This window comes from Chelonoidis abingdonii, chromosome 10 (assembly GCF_003597395.2).
Source record: "Chelonoidis abingdonii isolate Lonesome George chromosome 10, CheloAbing_2.0, whole genome shotgun sequence".
Classification (NCBI taxonomy): domain Eukaryota; kingdom Metazoa; phylum Chordata; order Testudines; family Testudinidae; genus Chelonoidis; species Chelonoidis abingdonii.
The window spans coordinates 7,855,720-7,874,891 of NC_133778.1; the positions used below are offsets into that span (position 1 = coordinate 7,855,720).

The 19,172-nt window shown below is 50.9% G+C and overlaps 1 protein-coding gene across 1 annotated transcript in view; it reads left to right on the plus strand.

Moving 5' to 3' along the window:
• The window catches only part of KMO (kynurenine 3-monooxygenase), a 40,565-nt gene that overhangs the window by 6,071 nt on the left and 15,322 nt on the right, over positions 1-19,172 (plus strand). The window contains exons 3-9 of the mRNA XM_032787707.2: positions 2,848-2,945; positions 5,954-6,043; positions 6,687-6,735; positions 10,442-10,529; positions 11,614-11,779; positions 13,634-13,705; positions 14,638-14,759. Of these exons, the coding sequence (XP_032643598.1) occupies positions 2,848-2,945; positions 5,954-6,043; positions 6,687-6,735; positions 10,442-10,529; positions 11,614-11,779; positions 13,634-13,705; positions 14,638-14,759 (685 nt within the window). The remainder of the gene's footprint in view (positions 1-2,847; positions 2,946-5,953; positions 6,044-6,686; positions 6,736-10,441; positions 10,530-11,613; positions 11,780-13,633; positions 13,706-14,637; positions 14,760-19,172) is intronic.

The window sequence follows — 19,172 nt, forward strand, 5'->3', positions numbered from 1 at the left end:
CTGGGTTTGTCAAGGCTGAAGGTCGTGCAAGGTTTGATGCTCCATTCCTCTCATTACCAATGCTATGTGGAGAAAGACCTGCAAGAGGCACAGATGCTGCACGAGGAAGTTATTGCACCTAGGGCTTGTGTTCAACTTGTAAAAGTAACAAGTGCTCTAACAAGTTTTCACTAAGGACGAGGCTAGTGGTAATGGTGAGTAAAGACTCGTATATACAAAGCATCAGGAAAAAAGAGGATATGCTCCTACGAGTGAATGAATACCCAGCAGTGCTGAATCAGTTTCTCAACTACAGCAGTGAGCCGACAAAGTCTTTGCACTTCCAAGAGCTAACCTGGGATCTTCCTAGAGGCTCACAGATGTGCTGTAACCCATACATGCATCTAACTGATTGGCAAAAGACCAGCTAATATTGGAGGGATATGGATAAAACCCTGGTTTTTGCAATTCCTGACAGTCGTCCCAGCTGATGGTGCAACATAAGGTAAGTTGCAGCCAGGACCGGCTCTAGGCACCAGCAAACCAAGCACGTGCTTGGGGCAGCATTCTGGGAAGTTTTTTTTTTTTGCTTAAGGCGGCAAAAATCCTAGAGCCGTCCCTGGCTGCAGCAAATAGTGCCACAATGCCTACCCTCTTCCTTGGAGATGTTATGAGCAGCTCAGGTATATTTTTGCTGAGGAAGGGGACCCCTCTTGCCCCAGAGGCAAACACATGCACTACCCTGGTTCATTTCCAAAAAAATTGCAAAAATTACTGGTTACTTAAAAGCCATTAAGAAAAACTAGGAAAGTGGAGTATGGTTACACCATACCTTTTGTGAATGGACACCCATAATAGTAGATAGTGCTAAACGTATTCAGAATAGACTGAAAAAAATAAACACGTGATATTTATTGGCTTGGTTCTCCTGTACCAGGAACTAGAAGTTGACTTAAAAATCACATCTGATGGAACTCCATTACATGCTGCTGATGCTTTAAAACAGAGTCCAGGCGAGCTGAATAGTCATACGTCATCACAGAGCTTACTACTGAGCATAATTTGTCTTACCAGGGCAGTTTCAAGCTCCCGTGGAGCTACTCATAGCACCACCCCTCAGTACTGAATGTTTGCAGGATTACACCCTTAGGTTGCAAAAGCACCCTGGGTTTGTCTCATCCCTGTCTTAGTTAACATTGTGCATATTCCAGAACCACTCTGCAAAGGGACTCTGCTCATGGTGGACAAGACTTGCCGCAAGTCAGGGCTGAGGCAGCTTGGCAATTACCTGGGGAAGCTTGCACAGCCCTTGCTCCTGCTGTCCCTAGCTCAAACCTAATGCTCTGCAGACCTGTAGGTGGAATGATGCCAACTTCCCAGGAGGAACTAATGTACGGACTCTCTGTCACAGTGAGGAAATTGCCATTGTGCTGGGGGACCTCAGTCCACCTCTTAAGCTCTTCCAATGGACTCTTTCCAAATGCTGCCTTGACTGGCTCTTCTCCAGCTCTCTGTGGGGTCCCATTCAGCATGACTTCTGCCCTAGGCAGGCCTCAGAGCCCACTCTCCACTACACTGCCCATGTCCCTGAGCTAGGGCCAGGATAGCGGCCGCCTGTTGCCACAGGGCTGGGGGCAGCAAGATGCTCATTGGCTGCTCTCTGCTCTGCTGGCATAAGCTGAACTGCAGAGGAAATGGACATACTGAATGTAGCATAAAATAGAACTTGGTTTTTATATCCAGGGTTTCATGTTTTCACATTACTCGGCTCCAGCCACAGCTGTGGAGGAAGCGTCCATCCACTTCTGTAAAAGCCAACAACACACACAAAGGTGGTTTACCACTAACAGTGCAGCTGTCAAAAACAGTTCAAACAGATTCAAAGGAATGGCTGAATTGACTCAGTCCAGGGTGTGCTGGCTGGTGCTGCAGTCTGGGAGCACCTTTGCTACCTCGCTCAGGCACCCGGCACACGCAAGAAAAACACTGACTTGAAATTACAGCTACACTCGTGACGCAAAGCCAACCCCAAATCTCTGTCACACCCTCTTCGGCCCTCCAGCATCGCTGAACTGCCACCCTGAGAGAGCCAAGGTCACAGCCTGGGGCGGGGGTGTGTACTCTGTTTCCTCAATGGGAAAGTCAAGAGGATAGTTCACCTTAAAACAGGCCTCTACTGACCCGCTCCACTCAGTCAACCTCCCTGTGGAGCCACTGGGACCTGGGCCAAGCATGAGCTGCAGGATTGGGCTCACCTCACACAGGAGCATGAAACGTGCATGCTTTAAGGGCTTGATCCGAAGCTCCTTGAAGTGATGAGGAGTCTTTCCATTGCCTGGGGCCCCTGGAGTCTGCGTCTGCTGCCTTACCCATGCCGAGTGGCCCTTGGTCCTGAGAGGAACACCATGGGTTTCGTGGGGCTAGTCCTGGGGTAAGGTCCTGCTCAGCTGGGGTCAAGGGGGCAAGGTCAGGTCCTTAGTAGGCTATAACTTGCCCTCCAGGAAGTGAGCAGTGTGCAGGAGTCTCCCTGGGGAGGGGTGGGGAAAGGTGCCACTGGGCTGGGAGGCAGAAAGCATGGTGGAGGCCAGTCTCCTGCCATAGCGTAGTCCCCTCAGGTCACAAGCACATGTCTGCGGGATGGCGTTGGAGCAAACCACCAGGACTGCCACTGGTGGGAAGTGTTTGTGCTGCTGCAGGAACCTCAGTCCTGGAAGCTGTGTGTAAATAAACTCCTGGTCTCGTCGGAGGCTAGTGTAAAGCTTTGCTTAGACTCCTGCCTGGCTAGCCTCCTGCCATGTGCACAGCCTTTCCTCTGCGCACGAGCCATGGCCGCACAAAGGACAAACTGCAGCTACTGTTTCCTTTCAGATATCCGCGTCGCCAGAGCTGCTTGTGGCAGGAGCATTAACTTGGCGCTGTCTCACAGAGGACGCCAGGCCCTCCAGGCCATTGGGATGGAAGAGCAGGTAGCCTCACTGCCTCCCTCGAGTATTTTTAAGCGAATGTCTGATGACCTTTTGTCAAGCATAGGTTTCATTTCAGTTGCTGTCTGGCTGGGAGCAGCTCGAAGCCCTAGGGACAGGCCTAACATTGACCAGGAGACATTAACACACCAAAGCTGGTCACTGGCACGGCCTCCTGAGATAATCACCACTTCTCCTGCATGCCAGGCGCCTGGCGCTCCTCTGCTGCAGAGAACCGGACCCTGGCAGGGCGAGTCCCGTTTCCCCAAGAGCAGGCGTTTGCTGAGGCCATGCTGCTGGCACTCTGCTGTTGGGCCAGGGGACCTAGAGAGAGAGAGCACTTGCTCTTCACGGCAGCCGAGAGCCCTAGGAGAAGTAAGGATGGGGGGAGGGCAAGTATGATGAAGTCAGTGGAAGCATCATCCGTAGTAAGCCAGGTGGGTGCAGTGGTGCCAGGGAGCAGAACAGTGGGGCTGATTTTCAGGTCTAGGCCCCAAGACAGGCAGGGATAGAGCTGAATTTTCCCATATATCCTCAGCCTAGGGCCTGCTGCAAAGGCCATGGAAATCAGATCCTTTCCACAGACCTCACTGGGCTTTGGCTCAGGCCCGTGGCATGCTATGAGCTCCACACAGCCTGCTTGAGTGCATGCCCTGTCCCCGCCGGAGTGGGGTCTAACTGCCGCTGCTCAGGCTTGTGCCGTTTCAGATCCGAGGAGAGAATAAAGCCCAGGTCATGCACAGCTTGTATCCCAGTGCAGCACCTTGGCTCGTATTCCCGCACAGGCACTGGGGGCTTTACAGACCTTTTCTAGCCAAACCAACTTGCCAGGGATTTTTATTAGAAGGAGCTGGCAGCTAATTGTCTCAGTGAGATGCAGCAGTTTTATAGCATAGCACATCTGTGATGGAGCAGGGAGTGGGGAGGATTGACCTGGGGATGTCGCAGGGGCGTTTTACTGGGACTGTCTGCATTGGGGATGGGGTAGTAGGGGGGGACTTCACTTGAGGGATGATACCTGAGCCTGTAATCTGAGAACCTTGAGCTGCCCTGCACGTCATGGGTTACCTTGCTTTCTGTCCACCAACCACAGCCTCAGGTTGGATGGGCACTGTTCATACAGTTGCTCCAGTGCAATCAGGTTAAGCAAGTCCTCCTTAGTTTGGGTCCCATCTGCCCACTTGTGGGCTTATTCCCGCATCTGGAGGGCCAGTTCTAGATATGTGACATCAGGAATTTTCCAGTACATCTGGGGAGTCAGCCCAAACTCGTGTAGCAGGGCTTTTTTGAACGGTTCCTAGTCCCCTGCCTCTGCCCCTTTCATTTATACTTCCCTATGGCTTTGCGGTCCAGAAAGGGGGTGAGAAACTGGAACCTGTCTGCAGGATCAACCCTGTGCAGCTCGCAGGCCATCTCAAAGGCATTCAGGAAGTCATCTATGTCCTTCCCTTCCTTACGCCGGGCCAGGATGCACTTATCAAATCTCCATGCAGTCCTGGGTCCCCCATCACTCACCGGAGCCGGGGGCTCGCTGCTCCTCAGCCTTGCCACCTCCATCTCATGCTGTCTCTGTATTTCTTTATGCTGTCTCTGTTTCTCTTTGTCCTCCAGCTCATGCTGTCTCTGCTTCTCCTTCTCCGCCAGTTCCTGCTGCTTCAACTCCAGCTCTTTCAGTTTTATCTCCCTCTCCCATTCCAGCCTCCTCAGTGCCAGGGGTGGGGAGCTCCGCTGGGAGGATCCCCTGCTGGCTGCAGGGGTCACGGTGCCCTTGGTATTTGCTGGGCTCCTCACAGCCCTTCCCTTCGGCATAGGTAGGAGGGATCCCGGGATGCCCTCAGCAGCCATCTGACCACTTCCAGCTGGGACAGATACTGGTACCTGCCCTGCATCTGCCAGACTGCTTCCCTCAGAGACAGGGATCAGTTCATTCGAGTGATCTCCCTCCTCCAGCTGGGCAATCAGCTGTTCTTTGGTGAGCCTCCCACTGCGCAGCCCCCTCTGCCTGCACAGCTCCACCAGGTCGCTCTTAAGGTGCCTCTTATACATCTTCCCACTGGCCACTCACAGGCCTGGGTGCTCTCAGCTTCCCATGGTTTTCAGGAGGAACCCCTAGTGTGCCAGCCCTTCTCCAGGTCACCATCTCTCTCCCAGGGTCAAGCCACAGGCTCCTCCGCCCTGAGCCTGTTCATTGCAGTCCCCAGGGGGACCCCGTTACTGCAACAGCCCTTCTCGCTAGTCACACACTCCCAGGCGTTAAGTTTAGCTCCTTCGCCTCCTGAAACCGCTCCTCTCTGAATCTTCAGCCCACCTGGTCCCCATCAATCCCCCTTCGCTTTACTGCTCCCCAGTCACTTACTGCAGGAAGCGCCGTCCACGAGGTGCAGAACATCCCACTTCTACCACCAGTTGTCACGGAGTGTGGGGGAGTCAGGGCCCTGCACCGTCACTTCCTGCGATTCACCGTGACTCTCAGCCAGCCAGTAAAATGGAAGGTTTATTAGACGACAGGAACATAATTCCAAACAGAGTTGTAGGCACAACCAGGACCCCTCAGTCAGGTCCTGCTGGGGGTGGGGCGGCAGGGAGCTTAGACCCCAGCCTTGGGGTTCCCTCCATTTCCCCAGACCACTCCAAACTGAAACCCCCTCCAGCTGTCTCACCCAGCCTTCCCCCAGCTCCTCCTTCAGCCTTTGTCCAGTTTCCCAGGCAAAGGTGTCACCTGGCAACCCTGCTCCTGGCTCAGGTATCATCCCTCAAGTGAAGTCCCCCCCTGCTATCCCATCCCCAATGCAGACAGTCCCAGTAAAACTCCCCTGCGACATCCCCAGGTCAATCCTCCCCACTGCCTGCTCCGTCACAACAACACACATTGCCAGGGCTGGATTAGGGAGCCCTGACTCGCTGGGCCTAGGTCCCACTGGACTTAATGGGCTTCAGGGAGTCACACACTGGCCCCTCAGCCTCAGCATCGGAGCTGAAGGTAATGGAAGTCTCTTACCTTTTGATTTCAGATTGTGGCCAAAGGCATCCCCATGCGGGCGAGGAGGATACACACGCCCTCAGGAAAAACATATTCCATCCCCTATGGAACAAAGAGCCAGGTATTTCCCTTCGACAGATGCCCTGGGGGGACGGGCCTTTGTTTACGTTCACTGGATGGGTGTTACAGCACTTTGTGATGGTCAGTGATCGCATTCAGTGGGTGTGGATGAAAGGATGTCCTGGGGAGCGAGTTAACAGCAATTACGCACAAAACCTTCCTTTTCCCCCTCTCTGCATTTTCCATTGCTGGGGCTGGGCTCTGAGCCCTCAGGGAAGGGACTGTGCACCTTCGGCACCGTAATGATGGAACAAAGTACACATTCCCATCTCCTCTCAGCCACCAGCCCTGACACCCAGTCTTTCTGCTCCACCACATTCTTTCTCCCTGCTGTCCCTACATGCAACTCCCTGCCTCACCCAGCATTCCCTTCCCCCAGCCCTGCTGCCCCCTCCACTTCTCCCCATACCAAAGAGAGCACTGCTGGAAGACTCTGTACAGTTTGGGGGCTCGCATCCTAAAACAGCTTGAAAAACTGGAGAAGGTTCAGAGCCTTGTCCCATCTTCAGCGAGACAGCTCATGTGCTTACAGTTAAGGACCCATGTCAATGTTTGCAGGACTGCTGCCTATCATGTCATCCTCCTAATATTTTGTGCTAAAAATGCTTCAGAAAAACTCACTTCCTAAAACTGTTTTCCTGCAGTACATTCTCTCCGTGGACAGAGCAAATTTAAACAAAGAGCTGCTAACAGGTAAGTGTCCTGGGCTTTTTTGAGTGCTCCTAGCCTGTTTTCACTTTGTCCTACCTAAGAGAATCTAGGGTTGGACCAAGGATTTAAAGTAGGGCTGTCAAGCGATTAAAAAATTAATCGCGATTAATCATGCAATTAAAATATTAATTATGATCAATAGCAGAATTAATCATGCTGTCAAACAATAATAGAATACCATTTATTTAAATAATTTGGATGTTTTCTACATTTTCAAATATTACAAAAATAAATATAATTTCAAAAACTACAACACAGAATACAAAGTGTATAGTGCTCACTTTATATTTATTTTTATTACAAATATTTGCGCTGTAAAAAAACAAAAAAAATACTATTTTTCAACTCATCTAATACAACTACTGCAGTGCAATCTCTCTGTCATGAAAGCTGAACTTAGAAATGTAGAATTATGTACAAAAAATAACTGCATTAAAAAACAAAACAACTGTAAAATGTCCACTCAGTCCTACTGCTTGTTCAGCCAGTTGCTAAGACAAACAAGTTTGTTTACATTTATGGGAGATAATACTCCTGCTTCTTGTTTACAGTGTCACCTAAAAGTGAGAACAGGTGTTCACATGGCACTGTTATAGCTGGCGTCACAAGATATTTACATGCCACATGCGCTAAAGATTCATATGTCCCTTCATGCTTCAACCACTGTTCCAGAGGCACGCGTCCATGCTGATGACGGGTTCTGCTCAATAAAGATCCAAAGCAGTGAGGCCCGACACATGTTCATTTTCATCAGCTGAGTCAGATGCCACCAGCAGAAGGTTGATTTTCCTTTTTGGTGGTTTCGGTTTTGTAGTTTCCGCATCAGAATGTTGCTCTTTTAAGACTCCACACCTGGTCCCTCTCAGATTTTGGACGGCACTTCAAATTCTTAAACTTTGGTTCGAGTGCTGTAGCTATCTTTAGAAATCTCACATTGGTACCTTCTTTGCCTTTTGTCAAATCTGCAGTGAAAGGTTCTTAAAACAAACAACATGAGCTGGGTCATCATCCAAGATTGCTGTAACATGAAATATATCGCAGAATGCGGGTAAAACAACAGGAGACATACAATTCTCCCCCAAGGTGTTGGTCACAAATTTAATTAACATTTTTTTTTTTTTTTTTTACGAGTGTCATCAGCATGGATGCATATCCCCTGGAATGGTGGTTGAAGCATCAAGGAACATATGAATCTTTAATGCATCTGGCATGTAAATATCTTGCGACTCCAGCTACAACAGTGCCATGCGAACATCTGGACTTGTAGGCTCTAAAGCTTTATATTGTTTTGATTTTGAGTTCAGTTATATGACAAAAAAAAATCTACATTTCTAAGTTGCACTTTAACGATAAAGAGATTGCATTACAGTGTTTGTATGAGGTGAAATGAAAAATACTATTTATTTTGTTTGTTATTTTTGCAATGCAAATATTTGCAATTAAAATAATAATGTCGAATTGTTAGAAGAAGGAGCAGGTTGATGCAGAGGTGGATATGAGTACAGGCTTCTTTATTGCGATACTTGTTCCCCTGGACCCAATTGTCCAGGAAGCACCGAATTAGTTACAGCGCATTCTTTTTGTTTGTTAATATGTACACACCTACATCCGTTACAACACCCCAAAACCCCTTAGTAAGTAATGAAACACCCGTTTTGTTAATAAACCCACCCTGTTTATTGTGCACAGCATTACATATATTACACAGGCATTTTACCTTGAAAATATATTTCTTTGCAATAATTTGTTGCCACAAATTTCCCTGGTCAGCAATTTTCAGGGGAGGGAGGAAGGGGCCATAAGCTTGGGCTTGTTTATGTAGCTGGGAAAGGAAGGGAGGAGGAGATTAACACTGCTTTACCCAAAAGGTATTCTTTAGAGCCCCACATTTTTTATGCAGCTGCAACACTTATCAATTCTTACAGGCACCAGGGAAGGGCAAAATATGGCAACTTATTTATTAAACAAAGAACTACTTTGCCTTCTTATGCCTTTGTCATGCCAGCACATTAGCAGCTTCCCAGGTCTCTACTTAACCCATACATGTCCCAACAAAAGTAAGCACCGTACACTTTGTATTCTGTGTTGTAATTGAAATCCATATATTTGAAAATGTAGAAAACCATCCAAAATATTTAATACATTTCAACTGGTATTTTACTGTTTAACAGTGCGATTAAAATGGCGATTAATTGCAATTAATTGACAGCCCTAATTTAAAGGCTATGGTGCTGCAGAGATGTAGTATAGATGCTTCCTGCATCCACTGAAGGGGTTTTTCCATCAGTGTAGGCAATCCAGCTCCCCAAGCAGCAGTCGCTAGGTCAATAGATACATTTTTCTGTTGACCTAGCCATGTCTATGCAGGGGTGGGGTGGGGGTGACAGGTTAGGTTGGCTTAACTAGGGCACTCGAGGAGGTGAAGTTTTCACACCTCTGAGCTATGTAGCTAGGTTGATCTAAGTTTTAAGAGGGTTAAGTTTCCATGGTTTCCTCTGGAAATGCTGCTCTGGTTCTCCAAGAATTCTGGGTCTCTTGACGATAGTCAGAAGCCACTATCAGAGTCTACAACTACAGACTAATATGTAGCTTTTGAAGACACATCTTGAATAATACTTAAAACTCATTTAGAGTGTTTTTTATCTGAAAGTAGAAAGACATTTTACAAACATTAACCCCCCACTCCCTCCAACACACCTCCATGGTAGGAAAATACTGTGAGGAATAAACTTGGACTAGAGACAGTAAGGGCCAATGTTACAAAAGTTGTTACAAACTTTGGAGTGCCTCATTTTGAGGCTGCCTAACTGTCTCAAACTGGGTGCCAGAATTAGCAGGCCTCTCTGAAAATTTGGCCCTAAATTATGTGGCCTGGCTCTCACTCCCAGTCCGTGGCCATTGTGGAAGTAGTCTTTAGGATTCCAAACTCCCCGCATTCTGGTTTGGCACCTAGAACACAGTGAAGAAACTAGCAGCAGCATTTAAAACAAAGTTCTGTGGCCCTGATATGTACATTTGTTTTAAGGACTGATTTCCAAAGCACTAGGTCTGAGAGACAGCATCCTGATGCACATGGAAACTGATCCGACAGATCAGACATTCATTAAAAAACAGCTGATATCACAGGGGATTTTGATGGTGGGGGATGTTGAAGATTGGGTGAGATAATCTGAACTGTTCCTAATGATCTGCTTTGTGTATAAGTAAGGGGAAAGTTGACAGGAAAGCTAAATAAACCATCTCTTCAGTATATTTGCATTCTACTGAGTTGAACTAAACACTGAATTTGGGATGCAACATGGAGTGATTTAACAACATTACTAGGAAAAAAGTCAGTACTTCCAGCATGTTACAAAGTGGTTATGTGTCAGCCATACAGTTGGGTGGCCACATTCTGCCCTCAGATGCAAGCACATATCTCCCATTGGCTGCTGGGGGAGTCACACTGGCCCAGTCTCTGTGCTGATTCCTATAGTGCAGGGACAGGAGTCATGGCATTACCATTGTCTTGGTGAACAAGAATATGTTGCCGGGATGTATTGCACTTAGTAAATACTTTTTGCAAGTTTTAACCATAAAATCTCCCCCCAGCCCCCCGAAGGAATCTAATTTGATCACAGAGATGAAAGGTGCTCTCTGGGCTAGCTGTGTGCAATCCATTACACTGACACTTCTTTTCTTTTTACAGCTGCTGAGAAGTACCCCAATGCTACGTTGTACTTTGGACACAAGCTGCTCCACTGCCACGCTGAATCAGGGCTATTAACCTTACAAGGGTAAAGCAGGCCCCGTCCCTGAAAGTGCTCTCTTCATAGAGCTTTTGCCTAATAATTAATCAAAACAAACAATTTGGGCAAGTCCGTTGACATCTGATGTTGGGTTTGTGAAGATGCAGACTTTGCAGCAGTTTTCATGAAGAGCTGAAAAGCGCCAAAGCAACTTCATCAGCAATAAGCCAGACACGTGGATTTATTTGTTTCTGCAAGTAACAAACACGCTTGTCTTGCCACCTTTAGTTTTCCGTCCGTGTCCTGGCTAGACCATCTCCCTCGAGTTAAGGTGGTGACTTGGTTTCTGTGACCCGGCAGGCTTGGATCACACCCCGGCATCATCAGCACCGAACCAGTCTGCCAGATTTATGACGTGTGTGTCCTCCTGGAAGGGGACCTGGTGACCATTGCACAAAGGTGTTGGTGGTGCCTGTCTGGGTATTCAGATACGCACTCTTCTAGCTGAGCGTGACATACGGTATCAAAGCCGGCACGGCCCTGAAACGCTGGCGGCTGCTGTCAGCATTAGGACACCCTGTAAACAGAGGCCTTTTACACAAAGCTGTGGCGACTAGTTCACAAACAGCAGCTTAAAAAACCTACAGACTAAATCTTTACTCCACCCCCAGATGGCCTGGGGGTGGAGTAAAGATTAACTGATGGCCAGGACCTGGGGTTCCTCTGCAGCATGGGGCACAGACTGCCTGCGGGGATCGCCTGGGAATGTCTCACCTCATCCATTGCAGGACTGCAGGTGCAGGTGGCACCTCGCTCTCTCCTGCTCACTGCCTGTGGTGCACAGTTTAGTCTCCTGAGGCCTGAAATGCTTTGGTCTAACTCAAGTCACTGAGCTCAGCACAGGTATTGCGGCGAAAGGTAACAGCCTGTGATAGGCATGTGGTCAGACCCAATGGCCTCGTCTGGCTTTGAACTCTATAAAATCTACATTGATCAGACAGTCTCTTCATACATCTAGAGGCTAAAAACAGAACCAAAAAATGGAGCCACCCTGGCCACTGGTGCTGTGGGAGTTCACTGGTCCAGGCCAAAGTCCTGCAGCCTCATTCTAATTGTTTCTCTTGTTTTTCAGACCTGACCAAACACCCAGGGAAGTCACTTGTGACCTCATAGTGGGATGCGATGGAGCCTTTTCTACAGTCAGAAAGCAGTTTATGCGGCAGACATGCTTTAACTACAGCCATGTGTACATTCCTCATGGATACATGGAGTTGACCATCCCACCCAAGGATGGAGATGTAAGTAGCCAGCCTCCATCCCGTGCTTTGCTATAACGCCCTGGTCCCTGCTACAGCAACCCTTCTAGAAATTCCTTTTAAGAATGTTGGCTCTCAAGGAGGGATGGGGCTGGTCCCACCTCTCAGAGCTGTTATTTCAGGCTCCCTGCAGACTCAGGCAGACATCACTGTTCAAGATTATCACAGGCTCCGTAAGAGCTGGTAGAACCAGTTAATCTCGGCTTTAAAACAGGTGGTAGCATAAGGCAATTGCTAGTTAGCACAGGACTTGCAAACAGTGAGTATTTGGGCTCTGCTCAATGCCTGAGCATCCCTGGGAGGAGACCTTAGGACCCCCAGAGGCCCCTCTGCATGCCTTCCTTTCCCACCAGTGCTTGGAATTAGACACAGCTTTCACTGAACTGACAGCTCCTTTCCTTTTGGGGGAGGGCTCCTGCAATCAGTCTCTGGTGCTAAAGGAAAAAGGAAGGAAGTGCTGCCATGGCTGCGGGAAGCCAGTAGGTGGTGATGTCAGCAGCCAGTCTAGGACACCACTAGGGTGGGGCACTAATGATAGCAAATGGAGGAAGAGTAGGGTTGCCAGGTGTCCGGTTTTCGACAGTCGAAAAGGGACCCTGGTGGCTCCAGTCAGCACCACCGACCAGGCTGTTAAAAGTCCCATCGACGGTGCTGTGGCGCTAAGACAGGCTAGTCCCTACGTGTCCTGGCTCCGTGCTGCATCCCGGAAGCGGCCAGCAGGTCCGGCTCCTAGGCGGGGGGGTCACAGGGCTCCATGCACTGCTCCCGCCCTGAGCTCTGGCTCTGCACTCGCATTGGCCAGGAACCGCAGCCAATGGGAGTTGGGGGGGAAGTACCTGCAGGCGAGAGCAGCACACGGAGCCTCCTGTCTTCGCCCCCTTCGCTTAGGAACTGGAGCTACTGCTGACTGCTTCTGGGGAGCAGTGCAGTGCCAGGACAGGCAGGGAGCCTGCTTTAGCCCCACCGCACCACTGACCGGGACCTGCCCGAGGTAAGCCCGTGCCCCAACCCCGAGCCCCCCAAACCCAGAGCCCCCTCCTGCATCCGAAACCCTTCATTCCCAGCCCCACCCCAGAGCCCGCAGCCCCTCCTGCACCCCAGCCTCAACCCGCAGCCCTCCACACACTTCCAATCCCTTGGCCCCACCCCCAGCCTGGAGCCCTCTCCTGCACCCCAAACCCCGCATCCCCAATCCCACCCCCAGCCCAGAGCCTGTACCCCCTCCCACAGCCCAACCCCCTGCCTCAACCCATAGCCCTTTCCCACATTCCGAATCCCTTGGCTCCACTCCCCATCCCAAAGCCTCCTCCTGCACCCCAAATCCCTCATCCCCACTCCAAAGCCTGCACCCCCAGTTAGAGCACTCACCCCCTTCTGCACCCCAACCCCCTGCCCCAGCGAAAGAGAGTGAGGGTAGGGGAGAGTGAGCCACCGAGGGAGGGGGAATGTAATGAGTGGGATAGGGGCCTCGGGGCAGGGGGCGGTGTTAGAGTGTTTAGTTTTGTGCAGTCAGAAAGTTGGCAACCTAAGAAGAGGCAAGAGTGAGTTGGGTGAGGAGGGATAGTTCAGTGGTTTGAGTATTGGCCTGCTAAACCCAGGGTTGTGAGTTGAATCCTTGGGGGGGCATTTAGGGAATTGGGGTAAAAATCTGTCTGGGGATTGGTCCTGCTTTGAGCAGGGGGTTAGACTAGATACCTCCTGAGGTTGATTCTGTGACAGGGAAACAGCCCAGCTGTGAAATGGTGCAGTTTCCTTCTGCCCTGCCTGCCTCTCTGCAGGGCTGATCTACGGGTAACAGGCTTGCTAACGAGACACTGACCAGTCCCTTCCTTTCAGTTTGCCATGGAAGAGAATTACCTTCACATCTGGCCCAGGAACACCTTCATGATGATAGCGCTGCCTAACCTGGTAAGAACCCACCACTGCCAGCCCTTTCGGGGCACAGGGACAGCTCCAGGCCTGGCTCCTGCAGAAGCTCTGGGGCCTCCCCCGTCCTGCTGCACTGGACAGCACCAGCCTCGCCACCTGATCCCTGCACTGATACACCCCAGCCCTGAGCTCCACTCCCCACTTCTCCCATTCTTTGCTCCCTCCAACTCCCCTGTAACCACAGGTGCCCCCCAACCAACCAGCCCTCACTGGATTTCCCACTGCAATAGAAGTACAGTCAAGCACGTATGTAGAAGCAATATCCACCACCACCTGCCCAGGGGCGGCTCCAGGCACCAATGTGGCAAGCCGCGGGGGGCAGCCTACCAGGCACTGTGAGGGTGGCAGTCAGGTGGCTTTCGGCGGCATGCCTGCGGAAGGTCCACTAGTAATGCAGATTTGGCGGCATGCCTGTGGGAGGTCCACTGGTCCTGCGGCTTCGGCAGCAATTCAGCGGCAGGTACGCCGAAGGCACGGGACCGACTGACCTTCTGCAGGCATGCTGCCGAATCTGTGTTACCAGCAGACCTTCCGCAGGCAAGCTGCTGAAAGCCGCCTGACTGCCGTGCAAAATACATAGAGCCGCCCCTGCACCTGCCCTACCAAGTCATGGCCATGACCCATCTGTGCTCTAGCTCCTTCTCCCACCTTTCCTCCCTATCTGCGGCTTGTGTGCGCTCAGGGACAGGCCTCTCCTCAGTGCTTAGCACATGCCAAGACCGTTGTGGGCACTATGAGGATACAAACAAATCAATGACAACAGCAAGAGGGGAAACGGGCAGCTGTCGCAGTCGTCATCCCCTTCCCACCCTGAGCTGTTTGCCTCCTTCGCTGGGGTCCCCGGCTGAGCTCTGTGCTGCATCTCCAAGTGTGCAGGGCTGATCTCTTTGAATATCCCTTTGAACCCACAGGATAAGTCATTCACCTGCACTCTCTTCATGCCCTTTGAGGATTTTGAACGGCTCACGACAGGCGATCAAGTGCTGGATTTCTTCCAAACCTACTTCCCAGATTCAATTCCCCTCATAGGAGCGTAAGTATTATTTCTGGTGTTCGTTAATTAGCGCACTGCCGTAAAGCAACAGGGGTGTGTCGAGCACTCAAGTGCTCACGTGGGGCTGGTGACTTCATGCTCTAGTGCGAAGCAGCAGGGACTCTGCCTCACGTGACACTCACAGGACATCGCGGTTTCTTTAGGAGTGGATCTCTGTATTTCTCTAGACACCAGATATATTGCAGGACGGATGAGTAGGAGAAGAGACCGAAGGCTGATTTGTACTTCCAATGGGCATAACAAGACGGAAGGTCAGGCTGCCCTTTACCAGGTGATAAGCTATGCTGTCTGTAGTCATTAGACCAGGGGTCGGCAACCTTTCAGAAGTGATGTGCTGAATCTTCATTTATTCACTCTAACTGAAGGTTTCACATGCCAGTAATACATTTTAATGGTTCTAGAAGGTCTCTTTCTATAAGTCTATAATATATAACTAAACTATTGTTGTATGTAAAGTAAATAAGGCTTTTAAAATGTTTAAGAAGCTTCTTTAAAATTAAATTATAATGCAGAGCCCCCCGGACTGGTGGCCACTGAAAATCAGCTCGCGTGCCGCAGGTTGCCTACCCCTGCATTAGACCACACTCCATTCCCAGAGCCAGAAACAGAACCCAGGAGTTCTGATTCCCAGCATTCAACTTCAGTCTACCAGTTACGTAGTCCACTGGTCAGGTGCGTATCACATACCCTTCTGGTGATGGGCCAGGGGTATACCACATATGCTTCTGGTGACTGGAACACTTTAGGGATACCAGCCTCCTACTGCTAACAGTTAATGCTTTAGCTCAACGGTAGAGGTCGGAGCTCTGGATCTCAAGGCCCTGGGTGACAACGCATGTGAGGGCCATTGGCTGCACATGAATGTCTGCTTTGTCCACTTTTCTTTATTGAAAACCTAGACAGTCACTGTCCCAGCCTGGCCCATTACTGCAGTGTAGGGCCATCAGTCTGTAGCAAGCAGACCCAGCTACAAGGTCCCATGTGCTTCCAAGGTAGCTGGATCTGGGCAGAGTCTACTCCCCATTCCCAACTCTGGGTCCATAATAAGAATCCCAGGCTCTGATCTTTTTTCTGACCCCATCCTTTGAGACATGGGACTCTGGGTTCCAGCCACTCCAGCCTCTGGAACCAGTGCCTCAGATCTCCTGAGTCCCCCACAGCTCCACCGACCTGTGGTCACTCTGGCTTCTAGCTTAACTCCTTCAGGGACAACATAGTCCTTGTTGTCACGAAGGCTAATGGCATTTTGGGCTGTATAAGTAGAAGCATTGCCAGCAGATTGAGGGACGTGATCATTCCCCTCTATTCGGTATTGGTGAGGCCTCATCTGGTATACTGTGTCCCGTTTTGGGCCCCACACTACAAGAAGGATGTGGAAAATTGGAAAGAGTCCAGTGGAGGGCAACAAAAATGACTGGGGGCTGGAGCCCATTACTTATGAGGAGAGGCTGAAGGAACCGAGCTTATTTAGTCTGCAGAAGAATGAGAGGGGATTTGATAGCAGCCTTCAACTATCTGAAAGGGGGTTCCAAAGAGGATGGATCTAGACTGTTCTCAGTGGTGGCAGACGACAGAACAAGGAGTAATGGTCTCAAGTTACAGTGGAGGAGGTTTAGGTTGGATATTAGGAAAAACTTTTTCACTAGGAGGGTGATGAAGCACTGGAATGGGTTACATAGGGAGGTGGTGGAATCTCCTTCCTTAGAGGTTTTTAAGGTCAGGCTTGATAAAGCCCTGGCTGGGATGATTTAGTTCGGAATTGGTCCTGCTTTGAGCAGGGGTTGGACTAGATACCTCCTGAGGTCCCTTCCAACCCTGATATTCTATGATTCTATGTCAGGAAAGCAAGGAAAAGGACTTAGCCAAGGACTGTCTTAACGACAGTCATTTTACTCATAAGCACTAATGAATTACAGGTCTCCAGAAAATAAAAGTGCTGAGGTAATCCAGACTGATCTCACCTCTCCTGTGAGACCGAGGTTTCTCCATATTTCAGGCTAGGCAGAGTTCCTCCTCTACTGTGTCTCCTGCTTCCAGATGGTGATGGTTGGCAGCACCCCATTCTTAAACAGAGTCTGTCGCTTTTTAACTATGTGCTCAGCAGGAAGGTTCCAGTCCCCTCCCCAGTTAGGTTTGCCCCATCTGTGTAGAAAAGCCCATTGATCCATGGAGGTGAGCCAGTAGTTGAGAGCCAGTCAAGCTTGTAACCCCAGATTGTTGACTTAGTGACTTTTCTGTGAAACTCCTTTTCTGGAATGCTGCCTTGGGCAAGTTCAGATGTATTCAGCACACAATACCAAGTGGAGAACACAATTCATATGGAGATACCAACTCTGTCACAATTACATAAAAAATCCCCCAATATCCAAAGAACGTTGCAAAGTCAAGCTCTCCGAAGGTAGGAGATGCCAGAATTAAGGTTGCTGAGCCACCTTAATTCATCCCCCTTGTGCATGTGCATTATTACATAATCACATACTATTTTGCAACAAGACCTTTGCTTCGTTCAGTGTCCAAGGATGGATCTGCTCAGGACTGAATCAGGGCTGTGCAGTGAAGGAGGCTAGCGTCTGTAGGACCCTGTCTCATTTGTTGCAGAAGTTGGAAGATGTGCAGTGAATAAGTCAGGGATTGCCAGGGGAGAAGGGACAATTTTATGGTTAAAACAACTGGCTTCCATCCCTGCCGCTGCCACAGAATTTCTGGGAAACCAGCCTTGTCACCAGTGGCCACTAACTGCGTGCTCCCCATTGGCTCGGTGGCTAGTTTGACCCCCTGGGGGCTGATTATCAGATGTGTCATTTTTAAATACCGTTGCGCTGGCCCTGACATGGCCCTGTTGCTAGCAGAAGGTTGAGATGTGAAACCTGTCGCTGACTCCAATATCCACTAACCAGGCCCAAGTCAGTGGATTGTGAGCATCTTTGCTGCCACCTACAGACCAGTCTCCAATACTTACACGACTGCCTTCCCTAGAGACTAGTGGGAGAGCGAGTTACTTCATCAGAGCATATTTTCCACACTGGCCACTCGTTTTTCTCCCGCAGTGGCGGGGAGTCACTCAGGTTCTCTGGTGACAAGTGGCACAGAAAAACTCCTCAGAGAATGAGGGAATGAATATTTCGGTATTCAGAGCCAGGGGGCACTAGTGCACCGGGAACGAGGCAGAAACAACACGCTGAAGAATGAGACTAAAACAAAGCATTGAATTGCTGCCTCACTTCCTGAGCCCGGTCTGCCCTGAGCACTGAATGAGGCAGGGGCCCTGTGGGAAAGCCAGTGGGGGCCAAAAGGCAGCCGAGAGTCCGCACAGCGAAAGATGCCCGACTTGCCCTCTGCACCATCCACTCCCCTCAGCCCAGAGCAGAAAGGGCATTACGGGTTCCAGCTGCCCATAGGGTCCCGTTAGCTGTGCAAGCTAGAGCAGCCTGATGGGGCGGGTGTGTGGTAGGAATCAGGCTGAACATGGGGTAGCAGCTCTTTCCTCTCTAGCACCTGGCCCTGCAGTGGTCTGTCCCTCCTCGTGACTTGGTGTCCAGCCAGGTCATGTTTTATTTCCACCTTGTCCGTTCAGGGTAACAGAGAGGCCCACACCCTCACATCAGGTTTTAGAACTGCCGGGCCCGGAGCTAGTTCAGGGCTTTTAATATCCCTGTCCCCTTGTATCGGGGATTTTCATGCCACCTTCCCTGGTGGCTGGTAGAGGAACACAGGTCCCCCTTCCCCTTGGGCGTCCAGCCCAGGAGCCCTGCAGAGCAGGCACTGCCTGTCTCCCCAGACCCATCCTCTGCTTCCTCCCTGGGCCTCTTCCTACTCAGTGCCGGGTTTACAATGGTGCCAGTGGCTCCATGGAGCCGGGCCCATGCTCAGAAGGGGCCCGGGCTGCTCCCTTTGCATTGTGCCCCCTGCCCACCACTTGCTTCTCTCGACCTGCCTGCCGACTGGTCCAGGGCTCCTCTCTGCCCCCTGGCCCACTCCCCTGCTCCTCTCTGCCCCCTTGGCCCCGCTCCCCTGTTCCTCCCTGCCCCCTGGGTCCCGCTCCCCTGCTCCTCTCTGCCCCCCGGCCCCGCTCCCCTGCTCCTCTCTGCCCCCCGGGTCCCGCTCCCCTGCTCCTCTCTGCCCCCTTGGCCCCGCTCCCCTGTTCCTCCCTGCCCCCTGGGTCCCGCTCCCCTGCTCCTCTCTGCTCCTTGGCCCCGCTCCCTGGCCCCACTCCCCTGCTCCTCCCTGCCCCCCGGGTCCCGCTCCCCTGCTCCTCCCTGCCCCCCGGGTCCCGCTCCCCTGCTCCTCTCTGTCCCCTGGCCCCGCTCCCCTGCTCCTCTCTGCCCCCTTGGCCCCGCTCCCCTCTTCCTCCCTGCCCCCTGGGTCCCGCTCCCCTGCTCCTCTCTGCTCCCT